At 51.8% G+C, this 24,651-nt stretch overlaps 1 protein-coding gene across 1 annotated transcript; it reads left to right on the top strand.

Moving 5' to 3' along the window:
* Nucleotides 1-1,279: 1,279 nt before the first annotated feature.
* Nucleotides 1,280-23,847, top strand: CFAP45 (cilia and flagella associated protein 45; the record flags this gene model as incomplete). The annotated part of the gene is made up of 12 exons (XM_084250108.1): nucleotides 1,280-1,340; nucleotides 5,614-5,963; nucleotides 7,836-7,972; nucleotides 9,743-9,887; nucleotides 10,158-10,328; nucleotides 11,478-11,656; nucleotides 13,380-13,509; nucleotides 17,171-17,317; nucleotides 19,562-19,675; nucleotides 20,191-20,384; nucleotides 23,295-23,519; nucleotides 23,769-23,847. 12 exons carry the CDS (start codon nucleotides 1,280-1,282, stop codon nucleotides 23,845-23,847), a joined length of 1,932 nt encoding a protein of 643 aa, XP_084106234.1.
* Nucleotides 23,848-24,651: the final 804 nt, after the last annotated feature.

Below are 24,651 nucleotides of genomic sequence, written 5' to 3' on the forward strand. Positions count from 1 at the left end.
GCTGCAGAGGATCAGGTTGAAGAAGCCAGGGTTGGAGCGGAAGGCCTGCCCTGCATCCCCCCAGTTCCCTCAGCCTGCCTCTGCAGGGAAGGTATTCCTCTTTCCCTGCCCTCGGAGCGCACCTCTGACACTTTTTGGGGTTCTCCCACTCTCAGGTTTGTCCTTCTGAGCATCCTAAACTTGATCTGATTGGGAAATCTAGGGTAGCAGTGTGGAGCCTGCTGGAGTAAGTCCTTCAAAAGCAGAGGTGACTCTTCCCTTTATCCTCCATCCGCCTGTGGACAGCCCTGTGCCTCAGACCTACCAGTGTCCCAGCCCTCCTTCAGCCTGTATGTCAGAACACAGCAAGTGGCTTGGAACCCCGAAATCAAGTTGGAGGGAACTCAAGAAGGGGGCTGTGAGGGCTTGGAGAGGTTGGAGGTGTCAAGCAGCTCACAGAATCATCTCCATTTCCTTTTGGTCTAAGAGTAACTCATCAACATTGGAGGGAAAAAATAACTTGGTGGGGTAGAGTCAGTGTGGTTCGGGCAGGCAAACTATGGGGTTAGTTCAATTTTGTTCCTGCAGGTGGGAGGTACAGGGGCCAGAGCAAATTGGGAAAATCATAAAATACACTCAGAATATTATTTACAAACTGGGAAGCACGAAGAGGCATGTCCCTAAAGCCACTGTGGTAGATTTAAATTCTGGTAGTCTAATAGGACCTGCCTTGCGTTTTGGAAGCGCCCCCTCCCAGGCAGTTCTAAGCCGATTTACTCCAGAAACGAGACACTCCCCAGCAGCTGGAGGGGCTTTCCTAGATCTAACCCGACTTTCCTGCTGTGAGCTTGTTACCTCCGATTCTGCTGGCTTCTTGGCAGATTAGACTCAGGGTTTGGGGGCACCTCACAGGCACTGGGCAACTGTAACCATGGCAACCAAGGGGTGTCTTGGAAAACCGAGACCCTGGGTCTAATTCTCAGAGGGTCTGCGTCAGTTAGATACCTGCACCCCTGCCAGGTCCTTGCGGGATCAGGTACTGACCCAAAAGCAAAGTGAAGAGGGAGCGAACCAGGTGGGTGGAACCGGGTCTTAGCACCCAGCAAGACCAGAGCGCGGGCGGGGTAGGGGCGGGGCCAGAATTTAGGGGCGGGGCCGGGGCGGGGCCGAAGCAGAATCGCGGGCTCCTCCTGGTTGCTGTGGCGACGCGTCAACACCTAGAGCCGAAGTGTTGGAGTGGCGGGGGCAGCAGAGGCTTGCGTCTAAGATGGTGAGATCCGGGTAGTGGAAGGGAACCTCGATGGGCACCTTCAGTGTCCTGAATGGTGTTGGGGTTCTGAGTCGGGCACGCGGGGAGCTGGGTAAGGGCAGAAGATGGGTGAGGGTCCGGGTAAGGAAGATCCAGGAGCTGGGGGGACACCGCTGAAAGGAACAAGGGAAGGGAAGTCTGAGGAGGGTCCTTGAGGAGAGTCCTAAGGAGGAATCAGGGGTATACCCGGCAGGGACTGAAAATGTGGAAAGGTGCTGATCCAGAGAGGGGGAGAAGGGGTTAGTCTTGCTCTTTTCCCCCATCAAGCTGGTTTGGGGAGTGAGATATGGAAAGGCCTGGCCAGGAGGTCAGAGAGCAGGTTAAAGTGGCTGTTCTGCTGCTAACTGGTAAAACGACAATAGGAAATTCACTTAACTGACACCTTCTGTTATTGGGGCCTCCGTCACTCAGTAGTACTCAAAAACATTTGCAAATGAATGAATGAGGAGGGTAGCAGATACACTGGGCCCCACAGATGGTTGGGACTGGCTGGCCTGAACTTCCCTGGGATGGGGAGGATTGTGAGGCCATAGGGCTGAGAAGGGTCATCCTAGCTGGAAGGAGCTGTGATGGGTCTCTGTGCTCCAATGAGGAATGGGTTGGTTCCTGAAAACAAGGGAGAGGATAGTTTATTGGAAATAACCTTAACATTTTTCTGGGGGCACCAGGTGGCTTCTTGGCAGATTAGACTACCTTTGTCACCAGGTGGCAAAGGTAGTTACTTGGGTGTACTTTGGACACGCTTCATGTCCAGCAGTCACACTGGCACTCCAGGGGTTTCAAGAGGGCTTTGTTAATTACAAAATAAGCAAGTTGCCAACAAAGAGTAGTTTCTAGCTTCTGGGGAGTCCCTGCAGTGCTGCCGCAGGGCTCTCCTTCACATGTGTTTCATTATGCGTGTTATTCTAGCTCCTCATGCTTCATCAGCTCAATGATGTAAGCCTGTTTGCGAGGGCCCAGCATCAGCCTGGCATCTAAAGGCGTATAGTAAATATTAATTACTTTTTTCTCCTGCTTTAAACATTTCATATTTCCAAGCCCAAACTAAATCGTGAGTTGTAGTTGGACTGGACAAGTGGGCTTTTGTAGGGTCCCATTTAGGGGCCACTCAGTACATGGGCTTGACTGCTGACTGACCCCTCCTGAAGTCCTCTGGACAGGACTGGCCATGTGGACACCTAGGAGAGGCAGGGGACCTAGTTAGTGACCTCTGCTCCTCTGGCAGGCCAGGCATGTGTGTGTGTGTTTCTGTATATGTTCTTCTGTGTATGTATGCTTCTGTGTATGTATGTGTGTATATATGTAGCTCTGCATCCCAGTGTAATGTGAGTATGTGCATGCATGTGTGCATATGTATGTAGATGTACCTGTGTGCATGTGTGCATACATATGGTACTACTTACTAGCATCCTATGTTCAGAGGAGTGGGGGAGGTGTGGTATGGGGAAAGCTCACAATACAATGAGTAACAACATTTCCTGCAGAAAGAGGGACCTATGTCACCTTCATTGGCATCCCACTGCACCCAGCCTAGTCCCATTGGAGGGGAGAGGTCCCTAAGAAATCATTCCGTCAAAGGAAAAGCACCTGGTGTGGCCATCCCCACCTGCTGGAGTAACTAAGCTGACAGAAAGAAAGCAGAATCAGGCTGAACCTAGATGGGCTAGATTTGGTGAGCAATCTGCAGGGAGGAACGAAGTCCCTCGGAGGAGGGGTGGCAGGAAAGGGCACACCTTTGTCCAGCTGGTAGGTACTCAATGCCAGGGACATGCTGCTCTGCCCTCTTTCTGCCCCATCCAGTTCTGCCTTGCTGGATTTGAGCTAAACCCCTGGGTTTGGCGCTGCACATGCTTTTCTTTCTTAGGACTGCACTCTGTCCAGGAAACCGGTACCAGACCTCCGCTATGTTTGACTTTCAAATAAAAATAGTTTTCAGCCCCTGGTGATTAAAAGTTATCTAATCTTGCAAAAAATGATTCACAACAAAGACCCATCTTAAGATGATAATGTTGACCTGAATTTATTGTTGAACATTCTTGTGAACATTCTTTCAAGTAACACATTCTAGATGATTCTCTACCTACAAACATTTTTACAGGCACACATGTATTTCTGATATTCTGCTTTCTTAAAAACTTATGTTGTGGGGACTACCCTATATCAACAACTAAGTCAAAATTAGTATTGGTTTGACCATCTAACTGCTCTGCTTTGGCATCTCTGCAGGGCCACAGGGGCCTCCTGGGAGCGGGTGGGTGGTTTTTGAAGAGAAGGCATCAGCTAGATCATCAAGCTGGAAAGGTCTGATGACTTTGTCTATCTTGTCTCAGCTCCCCAACCCCTTGCTTCCTCAACTATTACAACTGGTTTTCATCTGTCCCATCTGCCAGAGCTCTGAACATACTTTTCTCTGGATGCAGCTCAGCTCCTTGTGGATATTTATTTTTTCATGAAAGAAAGCAGGCCTTCACCCCCAAGAGAGCTCCTGGCTACTGCCTCTGACCCGGGGGCTCTAACTTTCCATTGCTGCCTGTTCTTGCTTTTTTCTAGGATTTGTGTACGGTCATCTCCCAAATCCTTCTTGTTACTCTTGGCAAAGCTGGTGTAAGTCTGTGGCTTCAGAGTTACGGTTTCCCCACGAGGCTTCCCGGCCCCGGCCCTAAACCCAGTGCTTCCCTCTGCCTGCCCAGTGATCATGTTCTGGGGCCTCTGCTTTCCTTCCTCTGTTCTTTCTGACTTCCAGGCTTGGCAGCCCAATGTCTTTGTGACTTCCCCTTGACCTTGATCCCAAGGGTGTGGGAAAGAGGCAACATTGTCTCAGGCCTGGGGAACCAGGATTCTGGCTGACACCAAGTGCTGCCACAGGGAGCTCAGGAGCCTGGAAAAGAAACAGGAAAACAAATGCAGAACAATAACAGTCTGTGCTGTGGCCCTTTCATACATGGAGGGCTTGCACACACCTGGGAAGACAGGAGGGCTCTGGACAGGCCCCTCTCCATCTGGTCTCAACCCTTGAGGGGCAGCTAACTTGGTTTCATTCACTCATTTTTCATCAAATGCATGTTGAGCGCCTACTATGTGCAGGCACCCCACCTCCTCCTTACTCACACGCAGAACTCATATTGTCCCTCGTGATCCAGTGCCATCTGCCCTTTTCCAGTTATTCCTGAGGCTTTGCCTCAAGGCCACCTTAGTGCAGTTTCTAGTCGCCGATTTTGGTGGAAAGAGGAGCCGTTGCTCACCACTCCCTGTAAAACAGCCCTTCAGAGTCTGTTATTAGCCATCCCAAGAGCTGCTATATTTACCTTTCATAAATCCAGGGTTTTCTGCTCTGTTGTGTGGGCTGACCGAGGCTGAAATCTGCAGCCATGCCTGGCAGGGAGAAGGCACACATGGGTTTGTAAGAACAGAGTCTCTGTAGGATAATTGCCTAATCTGGTGTGAAAACCGATACAGGTGGTACAGGTGCTGAAGTATCTGGTTGGTTCTGGCAGGTCAGAGAGCTTTCAAAACACGCTGTCCTGTGCTCAGTGACCTGGAAGGCATGGCTATTCCTCCGTCCACCCTGTGTCCAGATGGCTGCCGATTCCCAGGCTGAGACACCTATAGGGAATAGTCCCTCTCCTCAAGGTGTCCCAGCTGGGGGCCTGTGGGAGAGGAGGCTCCGCTGAGTGAGCGTCAAGCCAGCTTTAGGCAAAGCTGAAGTCACCCCACAGTCCTCACAAAAGCTGCATCCCGGGGACTGACTTCTCTTGGGGCTGATCTGAGCTGGACTGACCTTTGGGGAAGGAAATTGTATTATCAGGTTCTGAATTATAGGTGACAACGCCAGAACTCTAACTTAAGCAGAAGGGAATGTATTCCGAGGAATTTGGAGAGCTCATGGACTTTACGCCAACGCTGGGAAATTCGGCTTGGAACAGAAGAAGGCCCTGCAGCCTGAACCAAGGCCAAAATCACAACAGAACTGGCCTGGCAAGGACACTTGTGCACTGTTGCAGCCCTGACTCTGAAACTCTGGACGTGGGCTGCTGCCGGTGCCCTTGTCAGCATTGCCCCAGGCACTGCCCTGTCAGGGCGTTCTCTGTCTTCTTCTCAAGTGGTTAGCTCCCTGTCCATTGTCAGGCTCGGTGATCTGATTGCCCGAGCCTAAGTTCTTTGTCCAGACTTGGAAGGCAAATATCTGGTGTTTTTAACTTTTGTTGTCTCCCACAACTCATTAGATGGGGAACTCTCCAAACATAGGAAACTACTAGGTGGTTGAAAACTGGCAACTGCCTTGTAAAAGACTGGGGGAGCCAGAGAGCCACACAGTGGACATTTAGACTGGGTTGTTGGGTGGACCTGGCCACCAATCGTCATCCCTGCTTCTGTGGGGTGTCATTTACCTGTGGCTCTTTGCCCATATGTAAGGGGTACCCACTGCTCTCCCTCTGTGGGTCTCCACTGCTCATCCACCTCTCCCCAGTGTAGGCTGGAAGTGTTAACCTTGCCCAGGTACAGCGGGCATGTAGTACTGATTGACCAAACTTTCTGTCTCTTCCTGCAGCCATTAAGCACAACTGGCGTCCTCAGCTCCTCCTCCTCCATTTCCAACAGGTCGAGGAATAGGACTCGCTACCGGACCAAAGCCTTGAGCTCTGAGGTGGATGAGAGCCTCTTTGGAGGCCTTAAGGTAACCTTTCCCAAGCCCTACAGGGAGCTGCCACTGATGGTGCAGCTCTGGGCCAAGCCAGCACCGGGCATGCCACCTCCTCCCAGCTAACTCAGACCCAGTCACAGGGCTTCTGAGACCTGAGCTATCACACTCTACTACCTAGTGAGTCCACATGAACGGAGTGCCTGGCTTCCTCCACCCTGAAATCCTCATGGCTATGAAGCCTTTGAAACTGTTGTAACATCAAAGGGAAGGCACAGCTGCAGAGAGCTCACAGTGGCTCAGTGAGAGCTGGCCATGGAGCATTTGAGGGCACTGGACCAGGGCTGCACAGAAAACCATATTTCCCCTGCATTCAAGAGGAACAAATCCTCTTCCTTTCCCAGCTGCTTAGCTAAAGCAATTGCTTGGCTCTGGGAAATGAGCAGGTCTTTATCTACAAGAGTCAACCAGCCCAGAGGCTGACAGCTCCTCTGGTTGCCAGCAGGAGAGCCAGTGTTACTTGGGAGAGTTGGCTCACATGAAGTCAGGAGGCAAGAAGAGAAAGAAGGCAACATGAAGAGAGGGCCAGTGAGGGATTAAGAGAGAAAAGAGAGAGCAGAGAGATACCTGTGTGGTGTGAACATGGGTGTGAACAGAGCAGAAAGATGCCCATCAAGGTGTGAGCCCTGGGGTGAGCCTTGGCAACAGGGGTGTTGGAGAGGAGACTTGACATCTGCTCTGCACCATGCTCTCCTCACTGACTGGAAACTGACTTCCCCAGGATTTAAGACAGGCCTCTTCCTCCATCTAACGAGCTCAGCCCCTCAGCATCTTATTTACAAGCAAAGGAATCAGTAATGCACTTTCACTTACAGACTCTTTGTTTGGGGTCCCTAGGGCATTTTCCAGTCAAAGCAAAGGTAGATGTGGAAGTGGCCCTGTGCCACAGAAGCCGTCCTGCTGCCTAGTGAAAAGCAGACAGTCAGAAAAAAGCCATTTCCTGCCGCTTCCTTCGGTCTCCTGCTGGGGGAGAGTGCAGGGCGTCTGTCCAGCAGCAGGGGGCAGGCGCTACCTGTGGCAGGACTAGGGGCTTCGGCGGCGGCCAGGCTGGACGGCAGGTGGCGCAGCGCCAGGGACAGGCTGTACTAAGTGGGGGCAGCCACCCAGGCCGGCCCCTGCCCCCACTTGGTAGCACAGTCACTGCTTTAATGGCAAATGAAATGCTCTTGTGTTCAAATGTTTATGAAATAAGTGGTTTCATTATCTTATTATCTAAGCCCTGCAGTCAGAACATTTTTTTTTGGTCTAAATTGCATATTTCATCTGTCTAATTCTTGCTGAATTCTAACTCTCTGACTCCTTGCCATATTAGATTTAAGGGCAGGCCTCACCAAGCCATCCAGCCACCTCTAACTCCCTCAATATGGCTTCATTTTGGGGGGTGGGGGGATAAAAGTAAATTTATTATTAGGATTCAAAATTGTGAGCAGCACAGATCGGATGAGTCCTTAACCATTATGTCACTTCAAAACCACAATGTGGTCCGAGAGAGGATTATTTCTTCTTTCCTAATTATGGAGAAAGGAGGAGGACAGATCAGATAATCCAGGGACCTAGAGGCCTCGAATATTTATTCCTGGTGGTTTTAGGTTAGGAGCACATTCACATTGGCACCCCTCACCCACCACCCTCCTGGGATATCTGTACGCGCTATAGGGACAGGTTTTCAGAAGGGCCAATGGTGACAGAGCCCACAGCCAAGTTCATGTGCAGAGAACCTCATTGTTTCCAGGTACCTGGTTTTGGTGGTTCTACAGCCTGGCCCCCGGCCTCCTTCCACTGCCAGATAGGAGCTCAGGAGCGGGGACCTTGCACCTGATGTTAGGATTGACCTTCCTGTCCCCACAGCCCCTGGCCCAGAGTGACAGCCCTGTGGTGCTGCTCCGAGACAAGCGGGCTATTCAGAACACGCTCAGCACCCTGGGTTTGGAGCACAAGCCGGAGACCATCCAGCTCATCACCCGAGACCTGGTCCGGGAACTCATGTGAGGACCCAGGGCGAGTTGCCCTCCCACCCCAGTCACACCTCTGCTGAGCCCCCTGCAGCTGCTGGGAACCTCCTGGTTCATTGTCACCTCCAGTGCGTCCTGCTCACCCCTTCTTGTTTTGTAGCTCTGCTTCTGTCTTTCCCAGCTCCTTCCCGTCCCCCCTTGAGTCTGTCACTGCTATTGCCTTTCTCTGGCTGCTGAAAGGCTGGTAAGGGGAGGTGCCTCTGGGTTCTCTCTGAGTCCCCAGTAATGCCCTTGGGAAGGGGAATGGTCCAGATGAGTTATTGCCTTTGGCTGCAGAGAAAATGTACAGTGAAGGGGAGCTGAGCCTGATGCCTAATTAGCCCCTGGCTTCTCATGGGCCCTGAGCCAGGAGAGGCAGTTCCTCAGGGCTCTGGGGAGTTCCTTTGAGACTAGTTCAAGGTGCTTCCTCCAGGGCTGTCCCGGGTTTGCACCTTCCTGGGGACTCTAGGTCCCGCTGAGCCCTGAACATGCACGCTGCCCACTCTGGGCAGGCCTTCATTCCTGGAAACCGTTCTCCCGACTCTGGCTTCACTTGCTCAAAACCTGAATTCCCAGAAAATGTTGACCGTGCCTCCAGCTGGGAGGCAGGAGGGACACAGTTCTAGGATCTGGGTGTGGCTTCAGCCCCTTGAGCACCATGGCCAGCAGTCCTGCAGACCCTGGCACCTGGGTGTGTCCTTGGAGTGGTGGGTGCCTAACCCCACAGTGAGGCTGTGGGGTCTGTGTTGGGTTCAGATCACCAGACCCTGGCTATTTGGATCACACCATCGGAGCCCCACAGATCTTGACTGAGCCCCAAATATCCACTCACTCCCCCCCCTTTTATTAGATGGGATTTCACTTCCTGCCCAGCACTGAGTCCCGCCAGTGCCTGTTAAAGCGCCCCACCCAGAAGCAGCTTTCTTCCCACCCCCCCTGCCCCCGCCTCCATCATTAATGTCTGTCATTTGTTTGTAATCATTATAATTAGCTATTGGTTTGTTGAATGCTTTGGGCGGCTGGACAGGAGAGGTCTATAGGCTCGTATCCCCTGCTGTTGATCAGAGATTTTAATTAATATTTAGGGTTCAAAGCTTCTGTCCAGGCTGGATGGACAGGGATGTTTAGGTTCCTCGGCAGCATCCATTTCATCCTTGTCCGGCGTCCTCTTGCCCTTTTTATGTCATCCATAAGGAATAATCTATTTTTAAAGTTCAATTCATCAGCTTGTTTGAATTCTCACTGTCGAGCGCTGTTGGAGGTCAGGCTGCCTGTGCTTGAGATGGTCCGAGTCCAGGAGGGGTGTGGCCGCCAGAGGGTGTGGACCTGCCAGGGGCCCTGACTGGGCAGTGGGTGTGTAACAGGGTGGTCCCCTCTCCCTGCCCTGCCCTGTAACAGGTGCAGTACGGGGGGTGGGGGGTGGTTCTAGGGCCCTAACACAGGCACGGGGAGGAGTGTGGTGGGTGGAAGGAGGGTGGGCTGGGGGGAGTGGCAGATTGTACATGGGGTGTCAGGCACGGCTGCCCAAAGGTGACCTGAACCTCGCCGTTTCCAAAAAGTTCCTAAAATGTCTCCTTGTAGCCATGCTGCCACTCCAGCCTAGCCTGTGACCCTCTTCCTGTGTCCCTGTGTGCAGCTGTGGTCTCGCCTGCCATCGGCTGAGTCCCCCCTCAGCCCCAATGTTTATAGTGACTCCGGGGGAGGGTGCAGGGAACCCTCCCCTGCTTTCTCCCCCAATTTGCATTTCCTTTATTCCGGTGCCAGCATTCCCACGAAGGACCCCTCTGGGGAATCCCTTATCATGAGTCCTGAGGAATTTGAGCGAATCAAATGCGCATCCCAAGTCTTGACTGCAGAAGAACTGGAGGCCAGAGAGCAGAACTTCAAGAAAGAGAAGGAAGCCATCGTGGTAGCTAATCTCCCGGGACTGGTCTGCACACATGGGGGTCTCCAGTTAGGGAGGAGGCATGAGTGGTAATGAAGGCATGTTGTAGAGTGAAGACCAGGAGTGACTGGGGCGAGAGGAGGGGTGAGGTGAGCTGGGCTGAGAATCTGAGGTCCTGACAGGGTGGTGGGGCAAAGTAGATGTCACTCTGGGCCCCCTGGGGTGGCCTGGTGTGGGCACCCAGGGTGTAGAGCACAGGATGGTCCCCCAACCACCCAGACTGGTCTCCTGCAGGATGCGGTGACCACCCGCAAGAAGATAATGAAACAGAAAGAAATGATTTGGAGGAACAACAAGAAGCTCAGTGACTTGGAGGAGGAGGCCAAGGAGAGGGCCCAGAGCCTGCTGCAGAGAGCCAGCAAGCTGCGCATGGAGCAGGAGGAGGAGCTTAAAGACATGAGCAAGGTGGGCCACATCTCCCTCCTTCAGGGACACCTCTGCTGCCCTCCATGCATGTGTTGGATGTGGGACTGGAGGGTGGCAGCTGGGCTGGAGGGTGACAGGTTGGGGGACTGGCCTTGGCATGGGTAGGGAGGAGTGTCACCTTCATGGCAGCCCTGTGATGGAAGGAAGGACTGGCTTTGCCCTGGCAGTTGTATGGCCTTGGGCAAATCATTCGCCTCTGAGCCTCTTTCTTTATTGGTAAGATGAGGGTGTTAAAAAGATTGAGCAGAATTATTAAGTAGCAGGATTAAAGAAATAAACATGGGAGAGAGGTTTTGCAAACTGTGGATTAATAAATAAATGTGAAGATGTTACTTTGATTTTCACCCTGCTGGCTCCTAGGCCACATAGGCCTAGGTGATGGGGCTCTTTGAAGTGCCCAAAGGGCCTCCTGTAGCAAAAGCTCAAGGACCAGAGGCTCATTTGATTTCATTGTGTTGCTCATTTGCATGTGATTCACTTCCCAATCAAATGGAAAATACTGACTCCCAACCAGTCCTCTCTGTGTTGGCCTCCCTGGTAAATCCTCTTTACATAACCTGCTTTTATTTTCCAAAGGCTTTGCTTCCTAGTTCTCTTTTGTAGCCCCATGGTTTCTCAGACCCTTTTGTGTCACACTGGGCTCTTCCTGCTTAAAATCTAGAGGCTGTGGCCTCTGCAAGTGTTGTTTCCCTGGGAGTGGAACAGAGGGTCTTAATTTGAGATTTACGGCTCCTTAGGGGAAGTTTTCTGGAAATTTAGTGTACACACACGCACACACACACACGGGCAAGTGAATCTTATAGAGGAGAGGGTCCATAGCTTTCATCAGATCCCCAAACACTTAGACGCAATGCCCAGGAAGATGCTGTCCTGGCCTCTCCCTGCAGCACAGACTAGGGCTTATCTGGAGCGCAATTAGTGTTATTAGAGCTGAACTCTATTAAGGGGAGGGGTGTATATAAGAATATGAGAATGCGTGTGATTTTCTGGGCTTGTGAGTTGCTTGCACATTTCCAGCACACTCAATAGCCTGATCCCAGTTCTGCCTCCAACTGGCACACCCCACAGGGCATCCCTTACCCTCGGGGCCAGACCTAGTACCACATTCCATTTCACTTCCACTCCCAGCTCATCCTTAATGCCAAGTGCCATGCCATCCGGGATGCCCAAATCCTAGAGAAGCAGCTGATCCAAAAAGAACTGGATGCAGAGGAGAAGCGGCTGGACCAGATGATGGAAGTGGAGAGGCAGAAGTCCATCCAGCGGCAGGAGGAGTTAGACAGGAGGAGGAGGGAGGAGAGGATCCGGTAAAGCAGTGGTTTGGTATCTCCCACTCAAAGTCATTTTAAGCATCTTTGGGTCCATGCAAGACTCACAAAGGGGGAAGACATGAGAAAAGGTCATTATCACCATCTATTATTATCTCAAAATGTTTACAAAGTGATTAAAAGAACCACAGACTTTTTCATGCTTTTTTCCAAGATTGCTCTGGTGTTTCATTGTCTGGCCCAGTTTGGCCTCATTTCCCACCCTGCTGAGTCCAGGTTCCCATCCCCAAATGTGCCAGGACTCACAAGTTGATAACTTTGTTGTTCCATCTCTTTCCTTCCTCCCCCAGCCCCCTAAATACTTTCTCTTGGCTAGTGGCTCTGCTGTCCCCTCCCTCACTTCACCAGGCAGGCTGAGTGACCTAGTCTCTGTGTCTCCCTATCCATCCCTCTGCTTCCTGTGTGCTTGGGAGGCTGGGGTCCCTTATGATTCATTTCTGTCGCTCCCGGGCCTTGTGGAGTGTTTGGCCTATAGTAGGTACTTAATCCGTGTTAGAATGAACAAATTTATTCCCCTTCATTTTGCAGAAAAGGACAAGTCCCAGAACAGGTAAGTCATAGTGTCCCCGATTTAGAACACCAACCACATGGTGCATGAATTACCTCTATAAATATCACCCTGAATGGCAGCCCTCCCTCATCTGTATTCTGTTCTCCTGTGCCATTCATCTTTTTTTCCAGTAGGGACCCAAGGAGTGTTTCCCTTGATTCTTCATGAGCTCCACAGAGTTAGAGAGCCTGACCTCTCCTTCCTTGGGGCTCTGCTCTCACCCCGTGTACCAGGCAGATCATAGTAGGCTCCCCAGCAACGTTTATTTAATGGCTAAGCGGCTCTTCATCTTCTGCATAAACAGCTTCAATAAAGGAAAAATCTCTGTCTCATTAGGCAGCTCTAATGATTTGAGCTGGTCCTTTTATTGAGTGCAGACCTGCTTCCCTCTTTTACTCATTACTGTTGCTTATTTCATCTGGAGTCATGAAGCCACTCCATTTGGAGATTCATCTTGCCTCCTCCCCTAGGTTCTTAAGCTAATCTGTACCTTCGCTTCCAGCCCATGCTCAGGTACCCTGGGGTCCGGATGTCTCCAAACTCATTGACATCCCAATAACACCTAAGCCGCCCCTGGCAACACTGTAGAATCTATTTTCTCTGCTTCTCAATGTTGGGCTGGGCCACTACTGAGCAGAGAGCCTGTCCCAGACTCAGCCTGTCCATCACAGCTGACAGACTTACAATATGAGCTAGGAAACTAGGACGACAGCTACCAAACTAGACATGGGGGGTGGGCGGGGGGCCAGGTCTGTGGGGTGAGAGCATAGCCCCAGGGAAGGGGATGTCGGGGCTCTCTGACTCTGTGGAGCAGCATGGGGGATGCCCCGCTGGTGCCATCGGGAAGACTTGGGAGATGGGGGACTTCAGAGTCTTTACACACTGAGAGGGGGAAGCGGAGCATGACGGTCAGTGCACTCTGGGGCAGACACACGAAGAAGGGCAAGCCCCAGAACTAGGACCTCAGAAGAGAGAGCACCTACCCCAGGACCCAGGGGACGCTTTGGTCTAAGCCCTGCAATATAGCATGAGCAGGAAATGGTTGCTGAGCTATTCCCAAGATGCCTCCGGTGTGGGGGTTATTTGGGCACAGGGCAGAGCAGGGAGACATGGGCCTTGACTTCTAAGACCCCGTGACCTGTCGCCTCCCAGAGGAAGACGGCACATCGTGGAGCAGATGGAAAAGAATCGGGAGGAACGGTCCTTGCTGTCTGAGCAGCGCGAGCAGGAGAAGGAGCAGTTGCTGGAGTACATGGACCGGCTGCATGAGGAGGACCTCAGGGTAACTGGTGGGCGAGCGCTGTGCCCTGCCAGCAACAGTGGCGAGGCACTCTATGGTTTGGGGATTCGGGTGTGAATCGAAGTTCTGTCAGGCACATGCCCATTTCCCAACATCACCACCATCAGCTTTTTATTGCCATATAAAACATTTATTTGGTCCTGGCGCCATGCTGGGGGTGACAGTGATTTGGATAGATGCTGTCCCCACCTCCTGGGGACTTGGGGTCCGAGACTGACGTATTTGTGTGAGTAGACATATAAGGGGAACGCATGACTGCATGCTGGGCACAAATAAACACAGACATGTTTTATAGTCACCTCTCAATTATCCAGGGATATGGTGTACTTTGCAGATGAGCTGTGGGGTGTCTGAGCTCCAGACGCCCTGCTGTCACCGCTGCTATGTACAGAGCCTCCCAGTGTCATTCGTGGCGCTGAGGAGCCAGCCCTTCTCCTTTTAGCCTGAATAAAGCCAGTGTGCACATGCATTGTGAAAGAAATGATAACACCCCAGCCCAGGCTATGCAGAGTGAAAACAGCCCCCTTGTATTATGGGAACTGCAGCACCTGAAAAGGCCGGGCACTGGGAAGGACCTGGCCAGCACTGGGGCCAATTATTGTAGTATCCCCCCAACTCCGATTTTTTTTTTTTTACTTTTGAACATTTTTACACACAGAGAACAGCTGAAAGAACTGCACCACACCCAGCGATGATTTAATCATTGTTTAGTTTAATGATTGTTAATTTGCTTTGGTTCCTTGTCTCTTTAAATGTCTATACACATCTTGTTATTGTTAAGCTATTGGAAAGTTAGTCACAGATATCTTGACACCCTTGATTGCTAAATGCTTCAGCCTGCAACTCTGAAAGGCAAAAACAATTCTTTCAGATGTCCACAAACGGGGATCATACCCCGCCCTCATACAGCCCCCCATCCCCATCTAAACATCTAATCCAATAATTCTATACTATCATATCTTTTTTAATCCAAGTTCAAATTTGCCCAATTGTTCCAATTGTTTTCTTTTTTCTAAACTGGGATCCAGCCAAGGTTCACACCAGCACTGGTTTAAGTCTTTGGAGTCTGTTTGTTCCCTCATCCTTTCACTTAGTCTTACAGTGTGTGATGCTGAGATGTCAAGGCCGCCAGGCCAGTCACCTTGCAGGTTCACTGCAGCCTAATGGTCTGGTGGTTCCTCACGGTGCCATTGAGCTCGTGGGCACACTCTCTTATTTTTCTTCTTTCTGTGTTTATGGATGATTGAGTTGTCACTTGGTGCACTTGGTAGTGGGGAGTTCCAGGGGCCCCAAAAGAGCTCAGGGAGGCTTTATAATTGTGAGGGCTTCTCAGGCACCTGCAGAGTACATGTCTGTGTGAGGACAGGAGAAGGGGAGATGGACAGGGTCATTAGGGAAGAAGAGGGCGTACTCCGGGAAGACTGTGTGAGGAGGGAATCGTCAGGACCCAGAGACTGAGACTCGGCCACGATCCTGGCTCGGGAGCAAGCAGGGAGGGTGAGAATGAGGAGCACACGTGCAGGAAGGGTGAGAGTGAGGGCTGGGCTCTAGGGTGGGAGTGGGCGATCCGACTGGGACTGTTCCCAGTGTCAGTGAGTCAGCACCATCGCGGGGAGGCTGTGCTTTCGATGTCCTCCTAGTAGGCACTGCCTGAGTCTCTAGGAAGTGGTATTAGGCAATTTTAGGTAGAAACCTGTGCCTCCCTGGCTTAGAGCTGCTTTATCATCTCAGGGTTGTGGAAGAGCAGCTTTGCCTGCCAAGCTGGCAGGATGCAGAGGAGTGAAGTGTGTTGAATTTGCCTGGGGTTACTTTGAAATGGCTGTAAAGATAAACAGGGAAAATTCTTTAGCTTCTTGAAAATGAAAGCAACCTACAAAACAACAAACCAAAAAGTAAATAAATAGGTGAAGCAGTAAGTTGATCAATATTTGATTGTATACCTGCTGTAGATCAGCAGCCGGTGGCTCCTTTTAGCTTTGGGGGTCAGTGGAATTTGAATAAAACCTGGGGTGCCATGGCAAGCTCAACACTGGTGGAAAGGAGGGAGAGAAGGAGTATGAAAGAGAGAGGGCTGAGGGGAGAGCCAACATGGCAGTGGTGAGAGTGAGGGACCTGGCTGGAGGCTGATCTGGCTTGGAAGGCTTCCTGGAGGAAGTGGCAGTGAGCCCTGCTGGAGGAGGATTGGCAGGGCTGTGTGGGATGAGTCCATGGAAGCTGGGCTGAGGAGGATGCATGTGTAGGGGTGTATGTGTGGGGGGTGTTAGTCTTTGGAGGTAAAGAGAGAGGTGAGAACAGGTGGGAAGGGAAGCTGATGGGTAAAGTATTTGAAGTAAGGAGTGTGAATTTGATTTAGGGGCAGAGAGACCAGCTGCACAGACCCTACGCCCCTCCTCATGGGAACCCGAGCATGCACTGGGGCTCAAAGGTCTCATCACGACCCCTTTCTTATAAAGGAGCATGTCCCCAGGGTCACAGGTCATGCTGACCTCCATGTCCCTTGCATTTCTCTGCGTCCACAATTTCTTCTCTTTCTCATATGATGGCCCCCTGCCTGCCTCATTTGTGACAATTTATTGAGTGGTTGCTATTTTCTTTGCATTGGGGTATGTGCCATTGGAGAGAAGTGTGACTGGTGGTTACTGTCCTCTAGCTGGACAAAGGCAGCAGCAAAAACTGAAGATGCAAGCAGAGATTAACACCACCCCGCCACACACCTACACATGCATCCTCCTCAGCCCAGCTTCCATGGACTCATCTCACACAGCCCTGCCAATCCTCCTCCAGCAGGGCTTACTGCCACTTCCTCCAGGAAGTCTTCCAACCAGATCAGCCCCCAGCGAGGTCCCTCACTCTCACCACTGCCATGCTGGCTCTCCCCTCAGCCACTCTCTCTTTCATTTTCCTTCTCTCCCTCCTTTCCACCAGTGTTGAGCCTGCTATGGCACCCCAGGTTTTATTCAAATTCCACTGATCCCCAAAGCTAAAGCTGAGAAATGAATGGGGATCCACCAGGCTGTGTGCAATCAAATCCCAGGCGGCGTGGCCCCATCTGACCTGCAGAGGGAGTTCAGAAATGAAGAGACAACCGAAAGTTGGGGCAATCAAGTATAATTTCCTGAAGATTGGACTCTAATTGAGAGAGCCCAAGCTCCAGAGTTCATCCGCTGTATGACCCCTGGGCAAGTTGCTCAAACCTGGCCCTTTATTTGTTCATCTGCATAAGAAAGAGAGCAAGGCCTAACTTTTAAGGATTTCAGGTTTATTTAGTTTTGAAACAGGCTTTATAGAGAGAGTGCCAATGAGTAGAAAGTATTCCATTAGGATGATAATAATTATTTTAACCATATTAAACAGAGATCAAGTGTTTGGGCTGAAATAGAAGGAAATCAGAGGCAGGAGGGATGCACCATGAACAAAGTCATAGGCATAGGGCTTAGCATGCCATGTGGGGATTCAGTGAATTTTAGTAAATCAATAGTGTCAGGGCTGCATGGGGTCAGGAGAGGCTGCAAGGAGGCCCTTTGTCCTTGAAGCCAAGGACAGAAGGCAGGTGACTGCGGACAGTGGTTTGTCCCCCCCTCTGTCTCGCTGCTAGGCCAGTGTCTCCTGATCTTGTCTCCTCTGATCCTCCTTTGGCTCACAGGACTTGGAACAAAGGCAGCAGCAAAAACTGAAGATGCAAGCAGAGATTAAGCGCATCAATGATGAAAACCAGAGGCAGAAGGCGGAGCTGCTGGCCCAGGAGAGGCTGGCTGACCAGATGGTGATGGAGTTCACCAAGAAGAAGATGGTAGGGCCTGGATGCTGACCCTGGGGCTCCTGGCAGCAAGGGCATGCCTGTGTTGGGGAGAAGATGGAGAGCACCCCACGGAGGGCAGCGTGCCTTCTTCCCTGAGTCCTGTCCCGAGTTCAGGGGTTTGACCTCTTTTCCTCTTCAACATGGCTAGACCACTTGTTCAGTAACAGAGAACAGCCTGCAAAGGACACCCGAATTAGTGTGTTATTATCCTCGTTACACCTTTGACTAGAAGTTGGGATGAGGGTCAGGTACAGGCAGGGCAGAAAATTAAAACTATTGGCGAAAGTGACGTTTTTGTGGATTCCTCATGACCTGGATAATTATGTGCCCAGTTGTCATGAGTCAGCTGCCCCATAAATTTCTTGTGAAAATTCCTATCCTCGGTATCCCATACTGAGTGCTCGCCTGGAAAGTAGAGCCTTGTGCAGCGCTCTGCAGCGGCTGCAAGAACAAGTGAATCACACCATTGCATAGTGGACAGAGGCCGGCAGACAATGAAGATGCCTGGGGCAAAACTGAGTGATGGGGTCTATGTGGAATTGAGGTGAAAGGAAGCTACAAAGCCTGGTTTAGATGGAGTGATCTGGATTTATGTCAAAAGAGAAGGAAGGACACAGGTGGCAGGAAGGTTATTAAGCCCTCACGTGTCACCCCATTGCTGGATTCTGTGGTGCCAGCAAGTGCATCACCCTTCTCTGTAGTCATGACTCTTAATGACGACGGGGGAGGGTGTGGGTATAACTTGAAAAGGCATATTTGATATTCCTGTATATGCCAAACACAAACTGCAGCTCAATGAGCTTATTTATTGGCTTTGGCTCACTATTGGAATGTGCAGGGATGTGCAGGCAGGAGTGAAGAGGTGGGGCTGGAACGAGCAGGGCTTTGGGCACACTGATGATTTACGAGCATCTGGTCTGTGCACAGTTCTGTGCTAAGTGCCTTGCACAAGTTAGGACCACCTTGTGGACCTGCCACTGATTGATTAAAAATGTTCCGACTGCTTCTTTGAGGGTCTAAAACCTGCCCAGAACAACCTACGAGCATCTTCTGGAACTCAGAAGCTATTTCCCTAAGAGGGCAAAGGTGGCGGTGATGAGCTGGCCACACATAGGGGCTGGTGAACAGGTCTGCTGGCTGCAGCCCAGTCTGGTGGTTATGATAGGAAATGCAGTGGGAATAGCATAGAGCCCAGAGCAGGTGTAGGGGATGCTCGGGCCTCAAGCAGTGTTGGGAGGGCGGAATGATAAGGAATCGCTGCAGATTTCTGAACAGGAGAGGTATATGTCTTCATACACGGTAGGGAGTTGGCAGGAGCTGGGGGAGCCTGGCCTCTGGCAAAGGGGTCAGGCCCCAGGGCTTACACATAGTGCTGCGAGCACCCAAGGTTCCTTCCTGACCTCACAGTGGTCTCTGTTCTTGCAGCCAAGGTTAACCCTTTAGAGCTGAAGACAGAGATTGTTTGTAGAAGGTGTGGAGTTCCCTGGTCCCGGAGTTGCCCCTCCAGGGCAAGGTGGAACAGAGACATCAACTTGACACACAGCACTGTATGACTCATGAATAGGGGACGCGTTGAGCTGCATAGGAAGTCTGGGCAGGCAGGACAAACATTCTTTAGGGAAGATCCTATTCAACATGAGCAATTAGTCCAAGAACAGTAGTTGGGCAACTGGGTTTGGGAAACTTTTAGGGGCATGTCTGTTCTTTTGGAGAAGCACAGAAGGGAACTCATTTTGCTGGTTCATTCCTGAGGTGTCTGCCAGTCACTGTGGGACGGTCCAGAACATGTTGGTCATTTGCCCAGTGACTCACAAGATAAGCTCCATTGGCTGCACTTTAGAAGTCAGGCAGGGAGCCTACTTGTTACTTCTGGAAACCCGACCCAGTAGCCTGGCCGTGTGGAAATTGTCTATGATGTAGAGGTGCTGGAAGGAAGTTTATTAGCTGTGCAGTTGGGCAGCACCCAGATCCCCGTGAACAGGGTTCCCCCTCTACAATGTCTATCCCTTAAGATGTTGCAAGGACCCACTGGGATAATATGTGAGAAAGCACTTGGTAAACACTGAGGCACTTTATGAATGTGGATTGTTTTCATGCTTACACATGGCTGGACTTTCACCCCTCTTGCGCGGAGCCGGGCAGCAGTGCAGCGAAAATGGTCATATAGTGGCAATGCCTGCATTGCTCTGCTAGCCTGGGGGACAGAGTATCTTACATGGCCTTTCTTCCCGGCAGGCTCGAGAAGCAGAGTTTGAGGCTGAGCAGGAAAGAATCCGGAGGGAGAAGGAGATGGAGATCACACGCCTGAGGGCCATGCAGGAGAAGGCCCAGGATTTCCAGGCAGAGCAGGTAGCTGTGTCACCTGCTTCCCTTTGCTCCCTCTCCCTGAACTGTTCCTTCAACTGTCCAAGTGTCAACAGTCTGAGAGTGATGGGGTGGCCGCCCAGTGCAGATGGTTGCAAGCATGAGCAGCACACTCTGTGCTGAAGGGGTGAGAGTTTTGAGTTTGCTTCATAAAAGAACTTTCAACCTCACCTAATATTGAAGTGTGTCACCAGAGGAAGGTCACTCCATCATTAGCAGTTTTAAAAATTAGCAATTTCAGAGCTGCCTGGACCTCCAGTGAGGTGTAGGGAAAGAGCTGGGGTGAGTGAGGTGACCAGAGGGGCCACCCTCAGTGTCTTCTGACCTGAGGGTTCATTGGAAATTGTACCTGTTCCTTCCTAGAAGAACTTAAGAGCTGGAGGAATGCTTGGAGCTGCTTGGGCAGCCCGAGTCAGCTTGCAGTGATGTCTCCCTGGGGAACTCAGTGGGACCCCCAAGTTCTGCCTTTTATGGGTCCCTCCCCGCCCTTCCCTTCCCAGGATGCCTTACGGGCCAAGCGCAATCAGGAGGTGGCAGACCGAGAGTGGCGCCGGAAGGAAAAGGAAAATGCACAGAAAAAGATAGAAACAGAGGCTAAGCTGCGCAAGAGTCGGCTGGAGCAGGTGGCCTTCAAGAAGCACACTCTGGCTGTCCAGGTGCAGCGCGACCGCGACGAATTTGAGAGGATTCTCCGGTAGGAGGCTGCACTGGGCTTCCCTGACTTGTGTGGTGGTGGGCTGGCCCCACTGGGGTGTCCCTGCTTGTGCAGTAGCAGGATGGTCCCTACTGGGAAGAGAGGAGCTTTCTGCAGGTTAGCAGATGGTCAGCAAACAGATGCACTTCCGTCTTGCCTGATAGGTGGATGATTGAATTATTTCAGTGCCAGAGTGTGGTGATCAGAGAATTGGAAAAAGCACCTGAGAGTGTATAAGGACTTGGGGATGGAAGGTGTAAGTACAGGTATAAAATGGTCCCTCTATCTTCTCCTACATTCACATCCCCTGTGAGTTTGGATGAAACTACAGCAGGGGAGGCTTAGGAGAGTGAACTCGGACATCCAGGGCTGTGGGTCATTGGAACAAGGCTCTAAGTGACATCTGTGTCATTTTTCAGACAATATGCATTAGCACATAAATTCCAGGCTCTGTGCTGGAGGCAATGGGAGAAGTCAGTGGTGAAGGGAAGACTGTCCTAGTCTCTGCGTGTGGAAGCATGGGGACAGACCTCACCTATATTTATCCATTTTTTCTGCCTTGCCAGCTCTTCACCCTTTGATTTTTGTTTGTTGGCTCAATGATAATGCCAACCCACATTGCAGCCCAGTGTCCACATTCCTGCCTCCACCCATGGCTGCTGTTTCTCTCCCCATCACATCTGCACCCCCCAGGCCTGGCCCCTGGGCTCTTCTGCCTCTGCCTATTCTGGTTTAGCTGGGTGACTCCCTTTGGACTCTGGTCCAGATTCTTAAGATCAGAATTTTCAAAAGGAAACAAACCAAGTAAAAATTGAGTTTGAATTGGGCTGGGGGTGGTTCCAAGATTCTTATGCACAAATAAGACTGGACTAGCTTTCTTAGTCTGCATACTCTCAGCCCTTCTCGCCACTGCCCTGTTGAGGTGTGTGCCACCCGGCCACTAGCCACCAGCCACCGACCCCTGGCCAGGCCAAGAAGACCTGTGGGAATCTCTATCCTCACCAGAGCCAAATTCCTGGTTCTTTATTGGCCTTGGCCTCAGCCTACCCCTGGCTTACAGCTTTCCTGCCCTTACGGGTCGGGCCATGGTTTCTGGATGCCCTTGAAGGAGACGAGCTTTCTTAGTGTTTCCAAAGATTCTGTCCCTGGGCTCCAAACTTCCTCACAGCTCTCTGCTGTCCCCAGCCCCTGTGCCTTTGGATGCCTGTGCTACCTCTGGCTGGTACTCATAAATGTTAATGGAAATAAATTAAAGTCCTACTTTTGCCATTGACCCATTTGTCTGCTCTTTGCCTGAAGCACACACACCAGCTGGTTATTAAGGCTAGAATAGCCTTTGGAGAAGTCCAACTTTGCCTGTGGTTCTAGGTTGGCATCTAGACCTAGTGTCTCCAGGCCACGTGGTCCCCATGCGAGGGTGCCCTCAAGTGCTCAGAGCGTCTCAGCCATAGCCAGGCACCCTGGCCTCCTGTGTGGCCTATATATGGACTTCCTTCTTCTAGAGAGGGGCCTTTAACAGTTAGTCTGTGGGCTAAGCACCCTCCCCTGCCTGGTGGTTCTTAGAAAAGCCTGATGCTAGGCTCCACCTCTGCAGGTTCCGATTATACTGCCCTGGGTTGCGGCCCAGGCATCAGCAGGTTTTGGAAGCTGCCAGGTGAATCTAAAGCAGGCAGACTCCATGGTCCACCTGTGAAGTGACCAGGCTCTTCCTCTCCCTTTCTCATCTGCCTGCCGCCCCAGGGGCTCCCGGGTGACACACACTAGTCCCCATCAGCCCTCCACCGCCTTCACACAATGAAACCTTAGACAGCTGTTCTGTATGTGGAAGCTCTTGCGGGTGTGACGGGGCACTGGGGATGCGGTACATGGGGCAGCAGGTCTGGGGTCCTCTCTTGATAGATGGGATGGATGGGGAGGCTGCGGAGGGTAGACTTTTTGAGGGTATGGCTTGGAGTTGAGCAGATACCCCCAAGCAGTGGGTCCTGGAAGACGGCTACAGGAAAATGTGTGGGTGAACCTGTGCTTGGGAGGGGTCTCTGCTGGGGAGACAGCTCTGCCCAAGATGATTTTACATTTCATTTTTGTTTTCCATTACACTGAGAAAGAGATAAAATATCAGACTGTGATGCCTGCATTTCCTCTGAGATGTGATTACATTTCATCTGAGTTCTTCTGAGCCCGTCTGGTCTAGATTAGCTACTTTTTCTGATGTCAGGGTCCATGAAGTATTCCTGTGGAAGAGACTGCTATGAGGAACTCTCTTACTTTGATCAGTAAGAAAACTCAGAGCTAGAGGTTGGGCCCCTTTTTTTCTCCCAGTAACTGAGGAGAGCTGGCATCACACAGATTCTCCTGTCTCCTCCCACTCTGAGCACCCGCCTTGGTTGGGGTTGTTGGTATTGTCATCATTGTTGGCAGGAGAAGGAAGGAAGCAAGGGAGCAAAGAGAGAAAGAAAGAAAGAAATCTTACAGCAAGCCGAAGCGCAGTTATGCGTTGTTGTAAGGGTAGAAGCAACGCTCCTGAATGGAGGGAGAGAAGGAACAAGTTTCCAGTGGGTGAGCCCTGGGCATGGGGCCAGCCACATAATTTGCAGGGCCCAGTGAAAAATGAGAATGTGGGGCTCTTTGCTCAAAATTGAGAATTTCAAAACAGCTACCATGGAACATTCAACCCAGGTCAGGCCCTTCTAAGCCTGCCCATGATGTCTGGTCCCATGCCTGAGAAGCCAGCCTGGCTGGGGGGGTGGGGGGGGCGGGTGGGGGAGAGGGAAAGGCAGCCTTCGGGCTGGGCTGTGGTCTTGGCAGCCTGGAGAGGCTTTCTCCATCGAAGGGGCCCACCCAGGGGCTTCCCCCACCTCCCCACTGGGTCAGGGTAGCCTGGCCCCTTTGACAGCTGTGTCCCTCCTGCAGGGCTCAGAGGGAGCAGATTGAGAGGGAGCGGCTGGAGGAGGAGAGGAGGGCCACGGGGCGCTTGCAGCATGCCAATGAGCTCCGGTGCCAGGTGCGAGAGAACCAGCAGAAGCAGGTGCAGGACCGCATGGCCACCTTTGAGGAGGGCCGGCGTCTCAAAGAAGAGGCCCAGAAGCGGCGGGAACGCATCGATGACATCAAGAAGCAGAAGCTTGAGGAACTCAGGTGTGCTTGGGCCCTTCCTCCCTATGGGAGGCAGAGGGTGGCATGGGGTAGGCTGGGGCCAGGATCTTGGCAAGCACTGGGGCTGGGGGAGGGTCTTCTCCCACATCACAAAAAGTTCTGGACTTGGGTGTTCCTGATTCTCTGGGAACTCCATGGCAGAGTTTGTTTGGGGGAGAGACTGTGGGAGCAGGGTTGGAATATAGCTTCCCTGGCCCACACCTTCCCTATCCTGCCCTGTGTCCCCTGCAGAGCCACTGGCCTTCCTGAGAAGTACTGCATTGAAGTTGAACGCAAAGCCAATATCCTGCCGGTCACGTCAGTGAGCTGAGGGGTGCCTCCCTGTCTCCCGTGCCTTCAGGGACCCTAACTGCTGCTAACCCAGACATTTTGTATAGATTAAATCTATTCTACTTCTCTTAGGAACAGCCTAGTTTTCTCTGCAGGGAGGTGGCTGTGACTGGGGCTGACTTGGAGTAGATGAGGCTCCTGGACACTTGGCTATGGGGCGGGGAACTCAGAGGCTGGAATGGAGGGGGGCTCTTGCGATTATGCTTCTGAGCCAGATGGTCCCTGTGTCCTGGGGCCTCCTAGTCTTTTGTGTCTCCTTGGCCTGCCACCAGTGCGTCCACTTTCAGAACTATCTTGTCTCTGCCCTTATCCATGCCCACTTCAGAGGCATTTGAGGGCATGGAGCCAGGAGCTGGAGATGCACTCAGGGCGGGACTGGGTGCTGGGGAGCGGCCTCTGACTCAGCCCACATCTGTAGGGGGTGTGTGTTTGAACCTTGGGCTCCCTGTCTCAGTCTCTCCTTCCAGAGCCTTTCAACTCCAGGCAGGGCTGAGGCACAGACACCTGCTTGTCCCTATCAGGGCATCCAAGGCCAAGTCCTCTCCTGCTGCCCAGCCCCTCACTCAAAGCCAGCTGCCCTTCAACCAGGAAGCCAGGCTTGGCTTAGTCCATCTCACTCCCATAAGGGAGCTCCCCAGACCCATCTTTATCTGGGTTAGTTTGTCTCACTCCCCTCTCCCCCACCCCAAGCTTTTCACTTACATACTCACTGAGCGTCCACCAAGTGCTGGTACTTTCTAGACACTTAGTGGGCACAGCAGACCTGGAGCACCACCCAGAGTGT

This window comes from Talpa europaea (genome assembly GCF_964194135.1).
Source record: "Talpa europaea genome assembly, chromosome: 12".
NCBI lineage: Eukaryota > Metazoa > Chordata > Mammalia > Eulipotyphla > Talpidae > Talpa > Talpa europaea.